At 44.0% G+C, this 22403-nt stretch overlaps 1 protein-coding gene across 2 annotated transcripts; it reads right to left on the minus strand.

Annotated features, from left to right (window-relative positions):
- Window positions 1-7079: 7079 nt before the first annotated feature.
- Window positions 7080-10765, minus strand: LOC129814580 (SH2 domain-containing protein 1A-like). 2 transcript variants are annotated; one of them, XM_055867757.1, is made up of 4 exons: window positions 10468-10760; window positions 9630-9690; window positions 8009-8153; window positions 7082-7932 (listed from the first exon to the last, which is right to left on the minus strand). In XM_055867757.1, the coding sequence occupies exons 1-4, from the start codon at window positions 10671-10673 to the stop codon at window positions 7910-7912; spliced, it is 435 nt and encodes a 144-aa protein (XP_055723732.1). In that variant the 5' UTR covers window positions 10674-10760; the 3' UTR covers window positions 7082-7909. The 2 variants fall into 2 exon arrangements, with proteins under 2 accessions (XP_055723731.1, XP_055723732.1); XM_055867756.1 differs by having other exon boundaries at window positions 7080-8153; window positions 10468-10765.
- Window positions 10766-22403: the final 11638 nt, after the last annotated feature.

Genomic DNA, 22403 nt, shown 5'->3' on the forward strand with positions numbered 1-22403 from the left:
GTGTTTCAGCTGCCCACGTTTTGTGGTCATCAGCTATTCCTTTAGCTCGATAATCTACCGGCACTTTTGTGCAACGCGACTCGGACCGGAGCATACCGGGCCTTTTTTTTCTCTCAGTTTCCCCGGATTTCAGCCGCAGGCTCTGGACATTTGCACCTTGATTTCGCAGCTAGCTAGCTGCAAACCGTGTGACTATTGGCTTACGTCGATCCCGGAGCAAACTTAAACTATTCCGGAGCTAGCCAGCTGAGGAGTTCCATCAGCCATTCCTGGGCTACAGTCACCTATCCGGACCCGTTTTTTTTTTGCTGCAGATACGGAGCCCCACCGGGCCTTCACGATTGACTGCCGACGTTATCTGCCCGAGGGAGTTATCCAACTGGCACCTCCGTCGCGACGTTACCTGAACGCTCATCTGGGGCCCGCTAATCGTTAGCTGTCTTATCGGCTGTTATCTTAATACGTATATCGGACATTTTTATTTATTTTTTTCTTGGGTCACTATATCTATTTTGCCAATTGGATTGATCCCCTCTACAAGACACGGAACCCCACTAATCTACCGACGGAAACGCACGAGGTGTCTAAAAATAGACCTCCATCCTATGCTATCTTGCTACCGATAGCCATCTACCCGGCCAGCTGTCTGGATCGCCGTGACCCCAACCAACCTCTACTCACTGGACCCTTATTGATCACTCGATTAAGCATGCCTCTCCTTAATGTAAATATGCCTTGTCCATTGCTGTTCTGGTTAGTGTTTATTGGCTTATTTCACTGTAGGGCCTCTAGCCCTGCTCACTATACCATATCCAACCATTCAGTTCCACCACCCACATATGCGATGACATCACCTGGTTTCAATGATGTTTCTAGAGACAATATCTCTCTCATCATCACTCAATACCTAGGTGTACCTACACCGTATTCAAATCCTACCATACCTTTGTCTGTACATTATTCCATAAAGCTATTTTATCGCCCCCAGAAACGTCCTTTTACTCTCTGTCCTAGACGTTCTAGACGACCAATTCTCATAGCTTTTAGCCGTACCCTTATCCTACTCCTCCTCTGTTCCTCTGGTGATGTAGAGGTGAATCCAGGCCCTGCAGTACCTAGCTCCACTCCTATTCCCCAGGCGCTCTCTTTTGATGACTTCTGTAACCGAAATAGCCTTGGTTTCATGCATGTTAACATTAGAAGCCTCCTCCCTAAGTTTGTTTTGTTCACTGCTTTAGCTCACTCTGCCAACCCGGATGTTTTAGCCGTGTCTGAATCCTGGCTTAGAAAGACCACCAAAAATTCTGACATTTTCATCCCCAACTACAAGATTTTCAGACAAGATAGAACGGCCAAAGGGGGCGGTGTCGCAATCTACTGCAAAGATTGCCTGCAGAGTTCTGTTTTACTATCCAGGTCTGTTCCCAAACAATTTGAACAATTTGAAAAATCCACCTCTCTAAAGACAAGTCTCTCACCGTTGCCGCCTGCTATAGACCACTCTCTGCCCCCAGCTGTGCTCTGGACACCATATGTGAACTGATTGCCCCCCATCTATCTTCAGAGCTCGTGCTGCTAGGCGACCTAAATTGGAACATGCTTAACACCCCAGCCATCCTACAATCTAAGCTTGATGCCCTCAATCTCACACAAATTATCAATGAACCTACCAGGTACCACCCCAATTCCGTAAACACGGGCACCCTCATAGATATCATCCTAACCAACTTGCCCTCCAAATACACCTCTGCTGTTTTCAACAAAGATCTCAGCGATCACTGCCTCATTGCCTGCATCCGTAATGGGTCAGCGGTCAAACGACCTCCACTCATCACTGTCAAACGCTCCCTGAAACACTTCAGCGAGCAGGCCTTTCTGATCGACCTGGCCGAGGTATCCTGGAAGGATATTGATCTCATCCCGTCAGTAGAGGATGCCTGGATATTTTTAAAAAATGCCTTCCTCACCATCTTGAATAAGCATGCCCCATTCAAGAAATTTAGAACCAGGAATAGATATAGCCCTTGGTTCTCTCCTGACCTGACTGCCCTTAACCAACAGAAAAACATCCTATGGCGTTCTGCATTAGCATCGAACAGCCCCCGTGATATGTAACTTTTTCAGGGAAGCTAGAAACCAATATACACAGGCAGTTAGAAAAGCCAAGGCTAGCTTTTTCAAGCAGAAATTTGCTTCCTGCAACACAAATTCAAAAAAGTTCTGGGACACTGTAAAGTCCATGGAGAATAAGAACACCTCCTCCCAGCTTCCAACTGCACTGAAGATAGGAAACACTGTCACCACCGACAAATCCACTATAATTGAGAATTTCAATAAGCATTTTTCTACGGCTGGCCATGCTTTCCACCTGGCTACCCCTACCCCGGTCAACAGCACTGCCCTCCCCTCTGCTACTCGCCCAAGCCTTCCCCATTTCTCTTTCTCCCAAATACAGTCAGCTGATGTTCTGAAAGAGCTACAAAATCTGGACCCTTACAAATCAGCCGGGCTAGATAATCTGGACCCTTTCTTTCTAAAACTATCTGCTGAAATTGTTGCCACCCCTATTACTAGCCTTTTCAACCTCTCTTTCGTGTCGTCTGAGATTCCCAAAGATTGGAAAGCAGCTGCGGTTATCCCCCTCTTCAAAGGGGGGGACACTCTTGACCCTAACAGCTACAGACCTATATCTATCCTACCCTGCCTTTCTAAGGTCTTCGAAAGCCAAGTCAAACAGATTACCGACCATTTCGAATCCCACCATACCTTCTCCACTATGCAATCTGGTTTCAGAGCTGGTCATGGGTGCACCTCAGCCACGCTCAAGGTCATAAACGATATCTTAACCGCCATCGATAGGAAACAATACTGTGCAGCCGTATTCATTGACCTGGCCAAGGCTTTTGACTCTGTCAATCACCACATCCTCATCGGCAGACTCGACAGCCTTGGTTTCTCTAATGATTGCCTCGCCTGGCTCACCAACTACTTCTCTGATCGAGTTCAGTGTGTCAAATCGGAGGGTCTGTTGTCCGGGCCTCTGGCAGTCTCTATGGGGGTGCCACAGGGTTCAATTCTTGGACCGACTCTCTTCTCTGTATACATCAATGATGTCGCTCTTGCTGCTGGTGATTCTCTGATCCATCTCTACGCAGACGACACTATTCTGTATACTTCTGGCCCTTCTTTTGACACTGTGTTAACAACCCTTCAGGCGAGCTTCAATGCCATACAACTCTCCTTCCGTGGCCTCCAACTGCTCTTAAATACAAGTAAAACTAAATGCATGCTCTTCAACCGATCGCTGCCTGCACCTGCCCGCCTGTCCAGCATCACTACTCTGGACGGCTCTGACTTAGAATATGTGGACAACTACAAGTACCTGGGTGTCTGGTTAGACTGTAGGCTCTCCTTCCAGGCTCACATCAAACATCTCCAATCCAAAGTTAAATCTAGAATTGGCTTCCTATTCCGCAACAAAGCATCCTTCACTCATGCTGCCAAACATACCCTTGTAAAACTGACCATCCTACCAATCCTCGACTTCGGTGATGTCATTTACAAAATAGCCTCCAAAACCCTACTCAACAAATTGGATGCAGTCTATCACAGTGCCATCCGTTTTGTCACCAAAGCCCCATATACTACCCACCACTGCGACCTGTACACTCTCGTTGGCTGGCCCTCGCTTCATACTCGTCGTCAAACCCACTGGCTCCAGGTCATCTACAAGACCCTGCTAGGTAAAGTCCCCCCTTATCTCAGCTCGCTGGTCACCATAGCAGCACCTACCTGTAGCACGCGCTCCAGCAGGTATATCTCTCTGGTCACCCCCAAAACCAATTCTTCCTTTGGCCGCCTCTCCTTCCAGTTCTCTGCTGCCAATGACTGGAACGAACTACAAAAATCTCTGAAACTGGAAACTTATCTCCCTCACTAGCTTATCTCCCTCACTAGCTTTAAGCACAAGCTGTCAGAGCAGCTCATAGATTACTGCACCTGTACATAGCCCATCTATAATTTAGCCCAAACAACTACCTCTTTACCTACTGTATTTATTTATTTATTTATTTTGCTCCTTTGCACCCCATTATTTCTATCTCTACTATCTCTACTTTTTTTCTTTTTTTATACTTGCTATATTGTATTTACTTCGCCAGCATGGCCTTTTTATATTTTTATTTATTTATATATATATTTTGTTTGCCTTCACCTCCCTTATCTCACCTCACTTGCTCATATTGTATATAGACTTATTTTTCACTGTATTATTGACTGTAAGTTTGTTTTACTCCATGTGTAACTATGTGTTGTTGTATGTGTCGAACTGCTTTGCTTTATCTTGGCCAGGTCGCAATTGTAAATGAGAACGTGTTCTCAATTTGCCTACCTGGTTAAATAAAGGTGAAATAAAAAATAAAATAAAAATGTTTAAGTGGTTGCTTGTCAGATTTTTTTTTGTGTGTGTCATATTCTTCCTGGGGGTGTACGTGAACAGATTTCATGTTGCTAAAATGCTGTCAGTTCCGCTTTAAATACAACAATGTTTCACACACATAAGTTATTTTCAAATAGATTGCTAACAATAGCAAGTGCACTGCAATAAAAAACACAGTTCCACTCACCAGATGATGATCATTTGAAACTTAACTTCTTGTTGAAAGTTATTCTTGAAAAGGGAGAAGCTAGCAATTAGCAACATCATCCTCTTTGATAACACCTGCTGCAGCTGCCGCTAACTAGCCGATAACAAAAGCTAGCTAGCTAGACCATGGGAAAACTATGGCTCGCCTATTGCGCAGTGACCTGTTGGCCTTCAAGAAGGCAGAAGTTTCCATACGTTTTTGTAAAGATGGTCCCACCCACCCATTGATTCCACTGTCACTCTACCAAATATTGCCCTAATACAGTTGAATGGCCTTTATCTAGCTTCCGATTTTATATTTTTTTCTCTTCAGTGTTAACCCTTTCCTTTCCCCAAAAAAACTGAAGAGATTAAATCAGAACATCATTGAAAATAATAATATAATGATAATTATTATTATAATAATTATTTTATAAATCCTTAGCCCTTCTCTGAAGGCGTAGAAGACCCATTGTTCCACACTGTGTATGGGTTAGTAATAATTTATAGAGTGGTTCTATTTTCCCTCAGCTGCATTTTTTCACTATTCTGAATGTCTAAAGAATCCATACGTTGTTCTGAAATATGAACACAGAAATAGTGGACATTTTTTACTCTTATTATGGTGGTCAATTGACCCCCCAAAAACAATGATGGCCTTCAATTGGACTTGCATTTTTCTGGTCGCGGTCTAGACTTGGTCTTGGACCCCCTCTAGTCTTGGTCTTGACTCGGAGTTGATTTTCTCCAGTCTTGGTCTTGAATCGGTCTCTCTTTAGATGGTCTTGAATACAACACTGAATTGTACAATAGAGCAGCCTCCTGTCACGAACGTGTACTGGAGAGACGGACCAAGATGCAGCGGAATAATGATACATCTTCTCTTTTTATTTAAAGAAGATGAACGAACACGACACACTTTAACAAACTATACAAAACAACAAACGACCGTGAAGCTAAATAACGTTGTGCACATACACATACAGGCTACAAACGTTCTACATAGACAATTACCCACATCACATGAAAGCCTATGGCTACCCTAAATATGGCTCCCAATCAGAGACAACAGAAATCAGCTGTCTCTAATTGGGAACTCATTCAGGCAACCATAGACTCTCCTAAACAACTAAACCAACATAGACAACGCTAGACACATGCACTACACACAAACCCATACAATACACCCAACACCCCCTTTACCATATAATCACCCAAAACCGACAAAACACAAACATTCCCCATGTCACACCCTGACCTAACCAAAATAATAAAGAAAACAAAGAATACTAAGGCCAGGGCGTGACACCTCCTCTCTGCTGCTGCCTAGCTGTCTGGTCCCCCAGTGGCTGTCATAATAACCACATGGCAAATTATGTGAACATTAGCCTACAACAAATGATGTGGACACAAAAAAAGTTACAGGTGAGGGGAAAGATTAAATATTTTATAGACCCCCTTAACAGTTGAAATGTGGACCATGGTGCTTGCCTACGGAGCTGTGAGGGGAACGGCACCTCCGTACCTTCAGGCTTTGATCAGGCCCTACACCCAAACAAGGGCACTGCGTTCATCCACCTCTGGCCTACTCGCCTCCCTACCTCCGAGGAAGTACAGTTCCCGCTCAGCCCAGTCAAAACTGTTCGCTGCTCTGGCACCCCAATGGTGGAACAAACTCCCTCACGACGCCAGGACAGCGGAGTCAATCACCACCTTCCGGAGACACCTGTAACCCCACCTCTTTAAGGAATACCTAGGATAGGATAAAGTAATCCTTCTGCCCCCCCCCCCCCCCCCCCCCCCCCCCTTAAAAGATTTAGATGCACTATTGTAAAGTGGCTGTTCCACTGGATATCTTAAGGTGAATGCACCAATTTGTAAGTCGCTCTGGATAAGAGCGTCTGCTAAATGACTTAAATGTAAATGTAAATGTTGTTTGTTTGTGACCTGCTTTGGCAATTACATGAATGTAAAGGTCAGGGGTTATGACTGTGACAACAGGTCAGCTATGTTACTGGTAGAAGTTGTTCACAGATTTAGGCACAGATCTAGGATCATCCCCCAATCCATTAGCTTTACCATTTACCAACAATGCAAAGACCTAACTCAGATCTGATCAGTGTCTAGGGGCAAATTCAAACTAGTCAGGGGGCCAAATCCCGAAATGACAGTGACTCCACCTTGTAGACAAAATAACAACAGCAAATTACACTCCTGTATTTACATTTGAGTAAATCTAATCCGTAGTAATTTACTGGAGCAATTCGGGTTGAGTGCCTTGCTCAAGTGCATATCGACAGACTTTTTACCTAGTCGGCTTGAACCAGCCACCTTTTAGTTACTGGCCCAACACTTTAACCACTAGGCTACCTGCTGACTTATGTGTATGCGACTACATGTGTATCCTTGTATACAGTGATATGTATATGATTTTGTATAGTCAAATACAAACAAGGAATGGATTAAGAAAGGAATATGCCTTTAATACCAAAGCAAATAAAAATTGACATTTTTTTATATTTGTATTTATTTAACCTTTATTTAACCAGGCAAGTCAATAAAGAAATTATCTCCCCAAAAAATCATGTCTATATTTGCATTTAAGCCTCTGTTTTGGATTTGTACACTTTTTTAACAGTGTTCCCTAAGTCAATGAAGAGCACATTCTTATTTGCAATGACAGCCTTATCACTCATACAATCTTCATCAGTAACATATCCGTTTAACATGAGTCATATAATGTACATTATACACAGAGAGAAAGACCATGGCAGATGAGAGAAAGACCATGGCAGATGGCAGTTTTAATGTCCTTGTGTGCACTTATGGCAGAACTGGTCCACATGTATGCACATAAACATGCAAACTCACGCACACGCACACACACACACACACACACACACACACACACACACACACACACACACACACACACACACACACACACACACACACACACACACACACACACACACACACACACACACACACACACACACACACACACACACACACACACACACGTCAAAGCATCTCTCCATGGGAAACCACATGCCTAGTTGTGGAACCACAGACATAAACAGGTGCACTTTTGTAAACAACAAAAGCATTGTCTCCTAAAGGTTGAATTGAATACACATGCGCGCACAAACACACACACACACACACACACACACACACACACACACACACACACACACACACACACACACACACACACACACACACACACACACACACACACACACACACACACACACACACACATGTACAAGTCGTCCCACTTCACATTTCCATATAGGCCGTCTCTGTTGAAAAAGATAAAAGCATTACTATATTACAAGCACTGTGTGAGTGATGTGTGTGTGTGTGTTGATGTCCTACCGCTCCGCAGCCTCTGGTCTCTCAGCTGTGTTTTGTCCAGGGGGTGTGTGAGAGGAGGTATGCTGTCAGCACCAACCCCCGCTCTGCAGCTCTCTATCAGCTTCTCCAGAGTCCCGAAACACTGCAGCATCTGCCCAGGGGATAACTACACACACACACACTCTGTTATGTTAGCAGTATTGTGTTGTATTGTAAGCTGCTACTTCATTGTCTACTTATTGATTGGTAATAAAGAGCAGTTATTCTCACATACAGCGCCTTCAGAAAGTATTCACACCCATTTACTTTTTCCACATTTTGTTGTGTTACAGTCTGAATTTAAAATGGTCTAAATTGAGATTTTGTGTCAATAAGTATTCAACCTCTGTTATGGCAAGCCTAAATAAGTTAAGGACTAAAAATGTACTTAACCAGTCACATAATAAGTTGCATGCACTCACTCTGTATCCAATAAAAGTGCTTAACATGATTTTTGAATGACTACCTCATCTCTGTACCACACATATACAATTATCTGTAAGGTCCCTCAGCCAAGAAGTGAATTTCAAATACAGATACAACAACAAAGAACAGGGAGGTTTTCCAATGCCTCGTAAAGAAGGGCACCTATTGGTAGATGGGTCAAAATAAACAAATATTGAATACCTTTGAGCATGGTGAAGTTATTATTACACTTCAAATTAAATCAGATCAAAGTTTATTTGTCACGTGCACCGAATACAACAGGTGAAGACTTTACAGTGAAATGCTTACTTACAGGCTCTAACCAACAGTGCAAAAATGGTATTAGATGAGCAATAGGTAAGTAAAGACATAAAACAACAGCAAAAAGACAGTGAAAAATAACAGTAGCAAGGCTATATACATGAGCGAGGCTATAACAGTAGCGAGGCTACATACAGGCACCGGTTAGTCGGGCTGATTGAGGTAGTATATACATGTATATATGGATGGTGTGTCAATACACCCAGTCACTACAAAGATACAGGCGTCCTTCCTAACTCAGTTGTCGGACAGGAAGGACACAGCTCAGGGATTTCCCCATGAGGCCAATGGTGAATTTAAAACAGCTACAGATTTGAATTGCTGGGATAGGAGAAAACTGAGGATGGAGCCACAACATTGTAGTTATTCCACCTAAATGACAGTGAAAAGAAGGAAGCCTGTGCAGAATACAAATATTCCCAAACATGCATCCTGTTTGCAATAAGGCACCTAAGTAAAACTTCAAAAAATGTTGCAAAGAAATAAACTTTACGTTCTGAATACAAAGCGTTAAAACTTTATGTCCTGAATATAATCTATTTAATCAATTTTGAATTCAGGCTGTAGCACAACAAACGTGGAATACGTCAAGTGATAGGCACTGTATTTATACAGCTCATTACAATGACTACAAGGCCTTGCATGGGTGGGCATAACATGGGAGGTATTAGTCACTCCAGCATGTACATGTGTGTGTCTGTGCGTGTGTGTGTGTGTGTGTGTGTGTGTGTGTGTGTGTGTGTGTGTGTGTGCAGTGAGCAGTAATAGTTCAAGTTTCAAGTTTTTTTTCCATGTGTAATGAATACTTTGGAAATCATATTCACTTGTGTTCTCACGATAATACCGAGCAACTCACCTGAAGTGTCCATCCTTCAGAGGAGTGGTGGATTCTGTAAGTGTGGACGTACGGTGTCTTTCTGAACCATAGAGAGAAAGGATTTACTCTCAGAATCAGGATATCCATTTTCACAACCTTATGTTAATTTAAACCAAAGGTAAAACAAACTGGCGACATTGAAACACACATTGAAAAAACGATCCACTCATTCTGAAAGTGCTCTTAGTTCTAATTACGTATTTCTACTCATCTCAGTACAAGACACCTTGTTTTGTCTCTAAACTTCTATGAGTACTTTTCAGCAAATTAATCGAACATTTCAATTTTCTGTTCAATTATTGTTATTTTTTCATGCTACAGCAATTGATAATGGTCCTAACAAACAATCTAGTTGAACTGAAATAATAATAAACCTTTGTAGCCGAGTGACAGACTAGAATTTAGATACAGAAAGTTTAATATTTATATTTAAGAAAATGTGTTTGCTTGCTTGAGCGCTCTAAAAGCTTTGTATAATAGCCTATGCCTACTCCATTTCTACATCCATATGATAGGATATTTAATATGACATTAAATAAAACGGTCTTTGATCAATCATATAATTTGTAGGCCTGAACCTCAATTAAAATACAATTCAAAGGGGCCAAATTGTGGATTTTGTCCTGTTAGAAATGACTACAACCTACTCTATAGTATCTAAAATGTCATGATAAACATGAACAGAAAGCTTACATAAAGCAAACATAAAAACAGAATCAAAACTCACATGGGCCTCTGGCAGTGTAAATCGGTCAAATTATTTCAAAAACTCACTCCACAAAAGAGTATAGGCTAGAGAGTGAGTTTATCAACTCACCTCACGCAGAGGCAATACATTCCTTGCAGACTCTCGCTGTCCCGCAGGAGAAAGCTCCCATCTCTACCATGCCTCTCCAGCAACCTTTCCGTTTTCCCCTTACCGATTTTACCGTAGTAAATAGACCGGACCAGCGCGCTCTCACTCTCCGGCTCCATGAGCGTGAAACTTTGGAGATGAGCACCACTGTCACCCTTGCGTGCCATGGAGCCCTGATGAGAGAGTGCGCAGAAAGACAGACTGTGGGAAAGGGCGCGAGGCAGGAACCGACAGCGTCTTGGTGTTTCACACCTTTTTTTAAATCGTGTCAACTGCAAAAAAATGGCACCTAGTGTTTTTTTTCTCAGCTTCAAGTGAAAACAAGGGCCTTTTGTCTGTGTGATTCAGACAGACAACAACATTCTCTGACAGACGGAAGTGTGTGTACATGTGGTTCTCTCTATCTTGATCTTTTGTCCATTGTCGTATATAGAGAGAAGTACTAAATTGAAAATTAGGCCTACAGAATTATAATTAATTAGATGTGAGCATGTGACACTTTGTGGCGTTTCCTTATGAAATTGTTTTAGATCTCACTCAAGCAAAACGGTTTAGGTTTCAATTGTGCATTAAATATAGGCTAGACAAATCAATAATCATAGCCTATAGGCTACTTGGTGTTTGCATAAAATATCACTAAATTAAACTATGAGTAAGAGGCAGACTGCATCCCAGCTAGCACATTTGGTTCCTTTGAAGTTGTGGGAACTAAGTTGTTGGTTTTGCATTGGTTCTGGGAACAAAGCCATACTTTTCCTTACCGGTAAAACTGAACGTTTTTAAATTGTTAAACGTTTCACCTGTTCTGGGAACATTCATTTTTAGGTTGCAGTGAGAACGTTTTACTATGGTTCCCTGAAAGTTTTTCTGGTAGGTTTTATTAACTTTCTGAGAAAGGGAAATTAGAGGTTATTTGGAGGTTGAATAAGTTCCTTAAAACTTTCACCGACTGTTTCAATAATACTTTTTTATAACACAGCTAGCTTAGGTTAACTGTTCTGACATCTAAGCACAAATAGAAATTAATTTGCTTAGGCATTAATCATGCAAACATGTTTATTTTTCATGTTTGCACGGCATTAGTGAGATTCAAACCTATGATCTTCTGTTCTCTATCCATGGAATTAGTCCACTGCATCACCACGATGGAGCTAGCATGCTATTTTTTTTTACTAATACTAAGCTGTTCCCTTTAGTCTATTCAAAAATACCCAATTTCGAAGGAAACCGGCACTCATTAAGGTCAGGTGTGGCCAATTAGTAGGCGAGACCAACACGCCTGAACACACTTAACAAGATAGAGGATAGAAAGAGTTTTGTTGACAATGAGAACGGAATGTATATGTTTTTCAATAACATTCATAGAACGTTCTTTGAACGTTACTAATGCTTTCTTGATGTTCTACGAACATGACTTTAAATAAAACCATGAGAAAACCTGCAGAAAATGTTATGCTGAAGTAATGAAATTCGCACAGAAGAACGATGTTTCTTAAAATTCTCTGAACATTCTGCGAACATGACTTTAAATAGAACCATGAGGAAACCTGGTGGAAAAGTTATGGTGAAGTATTTAAATTCCCAAAGGAAAATGTTGTTTCTTAACCTTCTCTGAACTATTTCAGAAAATTCCCAATGTCAAACCAGTTGGAAAGCGTTTCTAGAACATTACCAAAATTAAAATATATAATGTTTTAACTTTTAGGAAACATTCTGTTAAAGTAATGAAATAGCAAGAAAATAACATTATTTTGTCAAGTTCCTTAAATGTGCAGAGAATGTTAAAGCCAAGCAACTATCCTGCATCATTCCCAGAATGTTGTGGGAAAGTTGTCTGCAAAATAACCACAGGACAACCTGCGGCTCACCAAGCTCTAAGAAACATTTGGTTCTCAGAACGTTATGTGCTAGCTGGGATCGTTTTCGTCACCTGGCAGTTTCAATCATTTTGAGAGAGGATGTCAACAAAGTAGGCTAAAGCCAACTACAGTGCCGTGAAAAAGTATTTGCCCCCTTCCTGATTTCTTATTTTTTTGCACATTTGCCACACTTAAGTGTTTCAGATCATCAAAAAAAAAGGTAATATTACACAAAGATAATCCAAGTAAACACAAAATGCAGTTTTTAAGTGATAATTTTATTTATTAAGGGAAAAAAGCTATCCAAACCTTCATGGCCCTATCTGACAAAGTAATTTCCCCCCTTGTTACATCATGAATTTACTGTGGTTAATCACATTTTTTGGAAAGCTGAGTTCCATTTCACTAGCCACACCCAGGCCTGACTACTGACAGACTTGTTGAATCAAGACATCACTTAAATAGAACCTGTCTGACAAAGTGAAGTAGGCCAAAATATCTCAAAAAGCAAGACATCATGCCGCGAACTAAAGAAATTCAGGAACCGATGAGAAACAAATTAATTGACATCTATCAGTCTGTAAAGGGTTACAAAGCCATTTCTAAAGCTTTGGGACTCCAGCGAACCACAGTGAGAGCCATTATCCACAAATGGAGAAAATTTGGAACAGTGGTGAACCTTCCCAGGAGTGGCCGGCCTACCAAAATTACCCCAAGAGTGCAGCGACGACTCATCCAAGAGGTCACAAAAGAACCCACAACAACATCTAAAGAACTGCAGGCCTCACTTGCCTCAGTTAAGGTCAGTGTTCATGACTCAATCATAAGAAAGAGACTGGGCAAAAATGGTTCCAAGGCGAAAACCACTGCTGACCAAAAACAACATAAAGGCTCGTCTCACTTTTGGCAAACAAACATCTTGATGATCCCCAAGACTTTTGGGAAAATATTCTGTGGACTGACGAGACAAAAGTTGAACTTTTTGGAAGGTGTGCGTCCCGTTACATCTGGCTGAAAGTAACACAGCATTTCAGAAAAAGAACATCATACCAACAGTCAAATATGGTGGTGGTAGTGTGATGGTGGTAGTGGTGGTGGTGGTGGCGGTGGTGGTAGTGTGATGGTGGTAGTGGTGGTGGTGGTGGTAGTGGTGGTGGTAGTGGTGGTGGTGGTGGTGGTGGTGGTAGTGTGATGGTGGTAGTGGTGGTGGTGGTGGTAGTGGTGGTGGTAGTGTGATGGTGGTAGTGGTGGTGGTGGTGGTAGTGGTGGTGGTAGTGGTGGTGGTGGTGGTGGTGGTAGTGTGATGGTGGTAGTGGTGGTGGTGGTAGTGGTGGTGGTGGTGGTGGTGGTGGTGGTGGTGGTGGTGGTGGTGGTGGTGGTGGTGGTGGTGGTGTGATGGTGGTAGTGGTGGTGGTAGTGGTGGTGGTAGTGGTGGTGGTAGTGGTGATGGTGGTAGTGGTGGTGGTGGTGGTGGTGGTGGTGGTGGTGGTGGTGGTGGTGGTGGTGGTGGTAGTGTGATGGTGGTAGTGGTGGTGGTGGTGGTAGTGTTGGTGGTAGTGTGATGGTGGTAGTGGTGGTGATGGTGGTGGTAGTGTGATGGTGGTAGTGGTGGTGGTGGTGGTAGTGGTGGTGGTAGTGTGATGGTGGTAGTGGTGGTGGTGGTAGTGTGATGGTGGTAGTGGTGGTGGTGGTGTTAGTGGTGGTGGTAGTGTGATGGTCTGGGGCTGCTTTGCTGCTTCAGGACCTGGATGACTTGCTGTGGTTGATGGAACCATGAATTCTGCTCTCTACCAAAAAATCCTGAAGGAGAATGTCCGGCCATCAGTTCGTGACCTCAAGCTGAAGCACACTTGGGTTCTGCAGCAGGACAATGATCCAAAACACACCAGCAAGTCCGCCTCTGAATGGCTTAAAAAAGAAATTAAGGTTTTGGAGTGGCCTAGTCAAAGTCCGGACTTGAATCCGATTGAGATGCTGTGGCATGACTTTAGAAAGGCGGTTCATGCTTGAAAACCCTCCAATGTGGCTGAATTAAAACTATTCTGCAAAGAAGAGTGGGCCAAAAGACCTCCACAGCGATGTGAAAGACTCATTGCCAGTTATGTTATTGAAAAACATATACATTCCGTTCTCATCGGAAAACTCTTTCTATCCTCTATCTTGTTAAGTGTGTTCAGAAGTGTTGGTCTCGCCTACTAATTGGCCACACCTGACCTTAATGAGTGCCGGTTTCCTTCGAAATGGGGTCTTTTTGAATAGACTGAAGGGAACAGCTTAGTATTAGTGTGTGATTAACCACAGTAAATTCATGATTTAACAAGGGGGGGCAATTACTTTTTCACATAGGGCCTTGAAGGTTCGGATAGCGTTTTCCCATAAATAAAATCATCTCTTAAAAACTGCATTTTGGGTTTACTTGGGTTATCTTTGTGTAATATTAAAATTAGTTTGATCTGAAACATTTAAGTGTGACAAATGTGCAAAAAAATAAGAAATCAGGAAGGGGGCAAATACTTTTTCACAGCACTGTATATATTCTAAACAAAACAATGTCCTTGTTCATAACTTCTGTGCAGGGACATTCACATTGACATTCTCATTAATCAAATTTATTTAAATATGCAGTATTATATTTTAACTTCAATTTATTTAAATATGCAGTATTATATTTTAACTTCAATTTAAAACTATTTCAGTATGCTATTTCAAATTCTTGTTTATGCTTTTTTAGTAAACCCATCTTAGTTTTTTCCCCCTTCATCACACACACACACACACACACACACACACACACACACACACACACACACACACACACACACACACACACACACACACACACACACACACACACACACACACACACACACACACACACACACACACACACACACACACACACACCACAGCTTTATGGTGGGGGAGAAATTGCTCAGTGCACAATGCGTGGGAGGGAGCAGCGGCCGACCGACCGAAGAGCGATAGATAGGTGGTTTTGGAATGAGAAACAGATCCACTGCCAACAGTCCATCAGGTGAAATGTGAAATACTCATTTGAAAGAGACAGGCCTACCGTAGATCAAGCGTCTGTTTGGGGGTTGGGGATGTGTCAAATTTAGAGGTCTTTAGAGCCGAAAATGGCTGTCTGGTAGTAGACACATCTAGGCCCGCTACACAAATCACACTTGACTGGCTGTTTATAAGGGGAGAGGAGTTTTCTTTTAGCAATATAAGATTCATGATCTTATTTTACTAATTCTCTGTCAACCTTTGTGTGTGAAAATATAACTATGGTCATCTTGAACCTCCCTTCCCTCCCCATTTACCCCCAGATATATATCCACTTCACCCAATACACACTAATCTCTCACTTCTCTCACCCCTCCACCTCTTTCACTCTCTCTCTCTCTGTGGTGTGACAGTGAGGGTGAAGTGTCTGTGACTACACTAATGAAAGATCAAAGAAATGCTACCAAATCAAATCAAATTTATTTATAAAGCCCTTCATACATCAGCTGATGTATCAAAGTGCTGTACAGAAACCCAGCCTAAAACCCCAAACAGCAACCAATGCAGGTGTAGAAGCACGGTGGCTAGAAAAAACTCCCTAGAAAGGCCAAAATCTAGGAAGAAACCTAGAGAGGAACCAGGCTATGAGGGGGTGGCCAGTCCTCTTCTGGCTGTGCCAGGTGGAGATTATAACAGAACATGGCCAAGATGTTCAAATGTTCATAAATGACCAGCATGGTCAAATAATAATAATCACAGTAGTTGTCGAGGGTGCAACAAGTCAGCACCTCAGGAGTAAATGTCAGTTGGCTTTTCATAGCCGATCATTGAGAGTATCTCTACCGCTCCTGCTGTCTCTAGAGAGTTGAAAACAGCAGGTCTGGGACAGGTAGCACGTCCGGTGAACAGGTCAGGGTTCCATAGCCGCAGGCAGAACAGTTGAAACTGGAGCAGCAGCACAGTCAGGTGGACTGGGGACAGCAAGGAGTCATCATGCCAGGTAGCCCTGAGGCATGGTCTTAGGGCTCAGGTCCTCCGAGAGAGAGAAAGAAAGAGAGAAAGAAAGAATTAGAGACAGCATACTTGTGAATGCACCAATTTGTAAGTCGCTCTGGATAAGAGCGTCTGCTAAATGACTTAAATGTAATGTAAATGTAATACTTAAATTCACACAGGACACCGGATAAGACAGGAGAAATACTCCAGATATAACAGACTGACCCTAGCCCCCCGACACATAAACTACTGCAGCATAAATACTGGAGGGTGAGACAGGAGGGGTCAGGAGACACTGTGGCCCCATCCGATGATACCCCCGGAGAGGGCCAAACACGCAGGATATAACCCCACCCACTTTGCCAAAGCACAGCCCCCACACCACTAGAGGGATATCTTCAACCACCAACTTACCATCCTGAGACAAGGCCGAGTTTAGCCCACAAAGATCTCCGCCACGGCACAACCCAAGGGGGGGAGCGCCAACCAGTGTTTTTCTGGATCAAACGCGCCAAATAAATGGACATTTTGGAGATATAACGACGGAATTTATCGAACAAAAGAACCGTTTGTGATGTTTATGGGACATAAACAAAAGAAGATCTTCAAAGGCAAGGCATGAATTATATCGTTATTTCTGCATTTTGTGTCGCGCCTGGCGGGTTGAAATATGAATGTCATGTGTTTGTTTGGTGGGGAGCTATCCTCAGATAATCGCATGGTTTGCTTTCGCCGTAAAGCCTTTTTGAAATCTGACACGTTGGCTGGATTAACAACAAGTGTAGCTTTAATTTGGTGTATTGCATGTGCGATTTCATGAAAGTTTAATATTTATAGTAATTTAATTTGAAATTGGCGCTCTGCCATTTCACCGGATGTTGTCGAGGGGTTCCGCTAGCCGTAACAATTAATGGCCATCAGAAAAGAATCTGCATCGATGTTGGTCAGGAGGTCCAAGTGCACAGCCCTCGCGGTGAGACACTTGAAAATGATCCCAATCTCTTCTCGACACACTGCCCCAGTTTGACCTGGAAGGGCCCGAAGTAGTCCATGCCCGTGGAGTGGAAAGCTAGCTTGAAAAGGCACAGTCACAGCTGGAAGGTCAGCCATCTCGGGGACAGCAGGTCTGGATTTGCATCCACTGCTCAACATAGTCTACCACCAACTCGGCTGAGCTCTCCGAACTCATCAAGCTCCAGAGACAATGTAAATAGGTGACTGCTGGACGGGACAGGCTTACCAGCTTTCAGGAGATGCAGCTTATTTGGGAAACTCTCTTGCTGCCCTGTGTAGTGCTTGCATAGTGACACCTCCTCAGGATGTCCGTTTGGCTTAGCTGGTCACTCATCTGGACTTTGAAGGAAGAAAAGTGGTCCTTGGCTCCATCTGTTGGGCATCTTGTGATGCACAGAGGTCTGTAAAGTTCTTGAATCTCAGCCACCCTGGTGCCTATGAAAACTTTGAAGCTAGCAGGATTCTGACTGCAGCAACATCAGCATGGCTGTAGAATCTGTCCACAGGGTGGTCTGGTTGATCTCAATGTAAGCTCTTTCTCTAGCAGCTTGGCAAGCTGGGCTCCAATGACGGCTGCAAAAAGCTCTAGTCTTGGCATGTAATCTAGCCACTTAGGAGCAACTCTGGAACTGGCCATGAGGAAAGGCAGGGAGGTCTTGCCTTGACTATCTTCTGTTTTCAGTATGCAACGGAACTGTAGGCCTTCTCTGAAGAGTCGCAGAATACATGGACCTCTCTGGTGACACTCAATTGGTCGACATCTGCAGGTACATAGCACCTAGACAGGATGAAGTGTGGCAGGATCTGAGCTCTACTTCCCAATTGTTGCAAGCCTGGAGTAGCTCTTGAGGGAGAAGAGGGTTCAAATCAAATCAAACTTTATTTGTCATAGGTGCCGAATACAACATGTGTAGACCTTACCGTGAAATGCTTACTTACAAGAATGTGCAGTTCAAGAAAGAGTTAAGCAAATATTTACAAAATAAACTTAGGTAAAAAATAATAAAAAGTAACACAATTAAAAAAAACTATAGCGAAGCAATATACAGGGCGTACCGGTACCGAGTCAATGTGCGGGGGTACAGGTTAGTCGAGATAATTTGTACATGTACATGAAGTGACTATAATAGATAATAAACAGTGAGTATTGAACTATTTTGTTAATAGTTCAGCAGTCTTATGGCTTGGGGGTAGAAGCTGTTAAGGAGCCTTTTGGACCTAGACTTGGCGCTCCGGTACCGCTTGCCGTGCGGAAACAGAGAAAACAGTCTGTGACTTGGGTGACTGGAGTCTTTGACAATTTTATGGGATTTCCTCTGACACCGCCTATTATATATGTCCTGGATGGCAGGAAGCTTGGCCCCAGTGATGTACTGGGCCGTACATACTACCCTCTTTAGCGCCTTACGGTCAGATGCCGAGCAGTTACCATACCAAGTGGTGATGCAACCGGTCAGGATGCTCTCGATGGTGCAGCTGTATAACTTTTTGAGGATCTGAGGACCCATGCCAAATCTTTTCAGTCTCCTGAGAACAAAAAGGTGTTGTCGTGCCCTCTTCACGACTGTGTTGGGGTGTTTGGACCATTATAGTTTGTAGGAGATGTGGATACCAAGGAACTTGAAACTCTTGACCAGCTCCAATACAGCTCCGTCGATGTTAATGGTGTCTGTTCGGCCCTCCTTTTCCTGTAGTCCACGATCAGCTCCTTTGTCTTGCTCAGATTGAGGGAGAGGTTGTTGTCCTGGCACCACACTGCCAGGTCTCTGACCTCCTCCCAATAGGCTGTCTCATCATTGTTGGTGATCAGGCATACCACTGTTGTGTAGTCAGCAAACTTAATGATGGTGTTGGAGTCGTGTTTGGCCATGCAGTCGTGGGTGAATAGGGAGTACAGGAGATGACTGAGGCACACACCCCTGAGGGGCCCCTGTGTTGAGGATCAGTGTAGCAGACGTGTTATTGCCTACCCTTACCACCTGGGGGCGGCCCGTCAGGAAATCCAGAATCCAGTTGCAGAGGGAGGTGTTAAGTCCCAGGGTCCTTAGCTCAGGGATGAGCTTTGTGGGCACTATGGTGTTGAACGCTGAGCTGTAGTCATTCTCACATAGGTGTTCCTTTTTCCAGGTTGGAAAGGGCAGTGCGATTGAGATTGTATCATCTGTGGATCTGTTGGGGCGGTATGCGAATTGGAGTGGGTCTACTGTATCCGGGAGGATGCTGTTGATGTGAGCCATGACCAGCCTTTCAACGCACTTCATGGCTACCGACGTGAGTTCTACGGGGCGGTAATCATTTAGTAAGGTTACCTTCGATTCCTTGGGCACATGGACTATGGTGGTCTGCTTGAAACATGTAGGTATTACAGACTCGGTCAGGGAGAAGTTGAAAATGTCAGTGAAGACACATGCCAGTTGTTCCGCGCATGCTTTGAGTACACGTCCTGGTAATCTGTCTGTCCCGTGGCCTTGTGAATATTGACCTGTTTTAAGGTCTTGCTCACATAGGCTACCCAGAGCGTTATCACACAGTCATCCAGAACAGATGGTGCTCTCATGCATGCTTTTGTTTTGCTTGCTTCGAAGCGAGCATAAAAGGCATTTCGCTCAACTGGTAGGCTCACATCACTGGGCAGCTCATGTCTGTTTTTCCCTTTGTAGTCCGTAATAGTTTTCAAGCCCTGCCACATCCAATGAGCATCAGAGCTGGTGTAGTAAGATTCAATTCAAATCCTGTATTGGCGCTTGCTTGTTTGATGGTTCGTCGGAGGGCATAGTGGATTGCCTTATAAGCGTCCGGATTAGTATCCCGCTCCTTGAAAGCGGCAGCTCTAGCCTTTACCTCGATGCGGATGTTGCCTTCTGGTTGGGATATGTACGTACGGTCACTGTGGGGACAACATCGTTGATGTACTTGTTGATGAAGCCGATGATTGAGGTAATATACTCCTCAATGCCATTGGATGAGTCCCGGAACATTTTCCAGTCTCTACTAGCAAAACAGTCCTGTAGCGTAGCATCCGCGTCATCTGACCACTTCCGTACTGAGTGAGTCACTGGTACTTCCTGCTTTAGTTTTTGCTTGTAAGCCGGAATCAGAAGGATAGAATTATGGTCAGATTTGCCAAATGAAGGGCGGGGGAGAGCTTTGTATGCATATTTCTGTGTAGAGTAAACGTGGTCTAGAGTTTTATTTCCTCTGGTTGCACATGCTGGTAGAAATCAGGTCAAACGGATTTACGTTTGCCTGCATTAAAGTCCCCAGCCACTAGGAGCGCCGCTTTTGCCTCAGCCTGTCCTTATGCCTTTTGCTTGATGACTGGCCATCATAGTCTTGACACCAGGACTCGTACTATTAAAACTCTGAGAACTTGAGTAAGGACTGGACCTGTAGTGCAAACTTCTTGTAGGCAGCTGTATCTCCACGTTGTACATCGGGAGAGTACATGACACCAGCTATCTTCTTCAGGGTGACATGGTGTGGCTGTCCAAACTTCTCATTCAGGGCTGTCATGGTGTCTGAGTAAGGCATGGGGGAGTTGAGGTAGGAATCTGCCAGTAGGCAGGCTTATTCTAGCATTAAGTGATCAACCAGGATCTGATATTTGAAGAGCTCATCCCCATCAGCTGGCAGGAGGTTCTCTAGCGCGATCTTCAGCCAATTGAACTCGGGTGTCGGCTGATGAAGTTAAGGATGGTTGGCCTTGGCGGTGGTGAAGCCTCTAGGGGGCAGCCGGGGTTGAGGGTTTGGCCTAGGTATCCATGGAACCTGACATGGTTGTCGAGCTGGTGGGTGCTCTTGTTGCCTTTGGCTGGCAGCTATTCGTGGCTCACAGGCTGCTGCATGAGTGTGAGCCCTATGAGGAAGAGACTGCTGGGTCGCTGCACCGACATAACGCTGTGAACGTGCAGCACTGTCCTGGTGAGTAGGTTGGCGATAGTCCCCGTCAGGGTGATACTGTATCTTGACTCTCTGGGGCACGGCGAAGGTGCAGCCTCTCTTGGAGGGTGGCCTGGAGTCTTGACTACTAATGCTGGTCTACTCTGTTTAGCAGCAGAAGAAATTGCCTGATCCCTTATGACTTTGAGCTCACTCATCATCTTGTCCAGGTCTGCTACTTGTTCTTTCTCTGGCTGCTCTGATTCCTCTTCTGTAGGCCATGGTGGTGGATCAGGCCACTCACCATAGTCGTGTTCTTCTTTGTCATTATCATACTCTTGGCTGAACACTTCCTCTAGCTTCGGGGGGGGGGGGGGGGGGGGTTGGACTGGAAGGACCGACTTGAGCCAGATGGTTGTTGAGTAGACTTTGTTGGGGTGTAGCTGGCTGCAGTCGGGTCAAGGGGTGGCTGGAGATCGCTGACCTTTTCCAAAAACTTTTAATCTGTCAAGCTTGACGGATTCTCTCTGTACTGCTAGTTGAGACATACTCAGATTTTTGTTCTCTTTACGGATCTCTTCTCTCCTGTGTGCCCGGTAAGCGTTTTGCACACTCTTGGCATTCTCTCAACCAGCTTCACCTGGAATGCTTATCCAACAGTCTTGAAGGAGTTCCCACATATGCTGAGCACTTGTTTGCTGCTTTTCCTTCACTTTGTTGTCCAACTCATCCCAAACCATCTCAATTGGATTGAGGTTGGGTGATTGTGGAGGCCTGGTCATCTGATGCAGTACTCCATCACTCTCTCTTCAACCGGGGCCAGCCGTAAAATAACTTCCTCAGTGTCTTAGCTGCCTGCATCTCATGGGAAGTAGACTGTCAGCCTGAACAGCATGTAAACAAAACCAGATCAGAGTGTACCGTGCACCAGCTCTGGCATGACTGCGTTCATATGGTATGTGTAATAACACATTCATAGTCAATCACATCAAAAGGCGCTGGTGCAGAAACTCCAATAAATAGCAGCATGGCAGAATTGTAGCCCGACTCCAGACTCCATTGGCCTACTATCCAGGAGGCTAATCAAGCACCAATGTGCAGGTACCAGAGCTACAAGAGAGAAACAGAAACACCTCTTGC

Source organism: Salvelinus fontinalis, chromosome 17, assembly GCF_029448725.1.
Source record: "Salvelinus fontinalis isolate EN_2023a chromosome 17, ASM2944872v1, whole genome shotgun sequence".
Lineage (NCBI taxonomy): Eukaryota > Metazoa > Chordata > Actinopteri > Salmoniformes > Salmonidae > Salvelinus > Salvelinus fontinalis.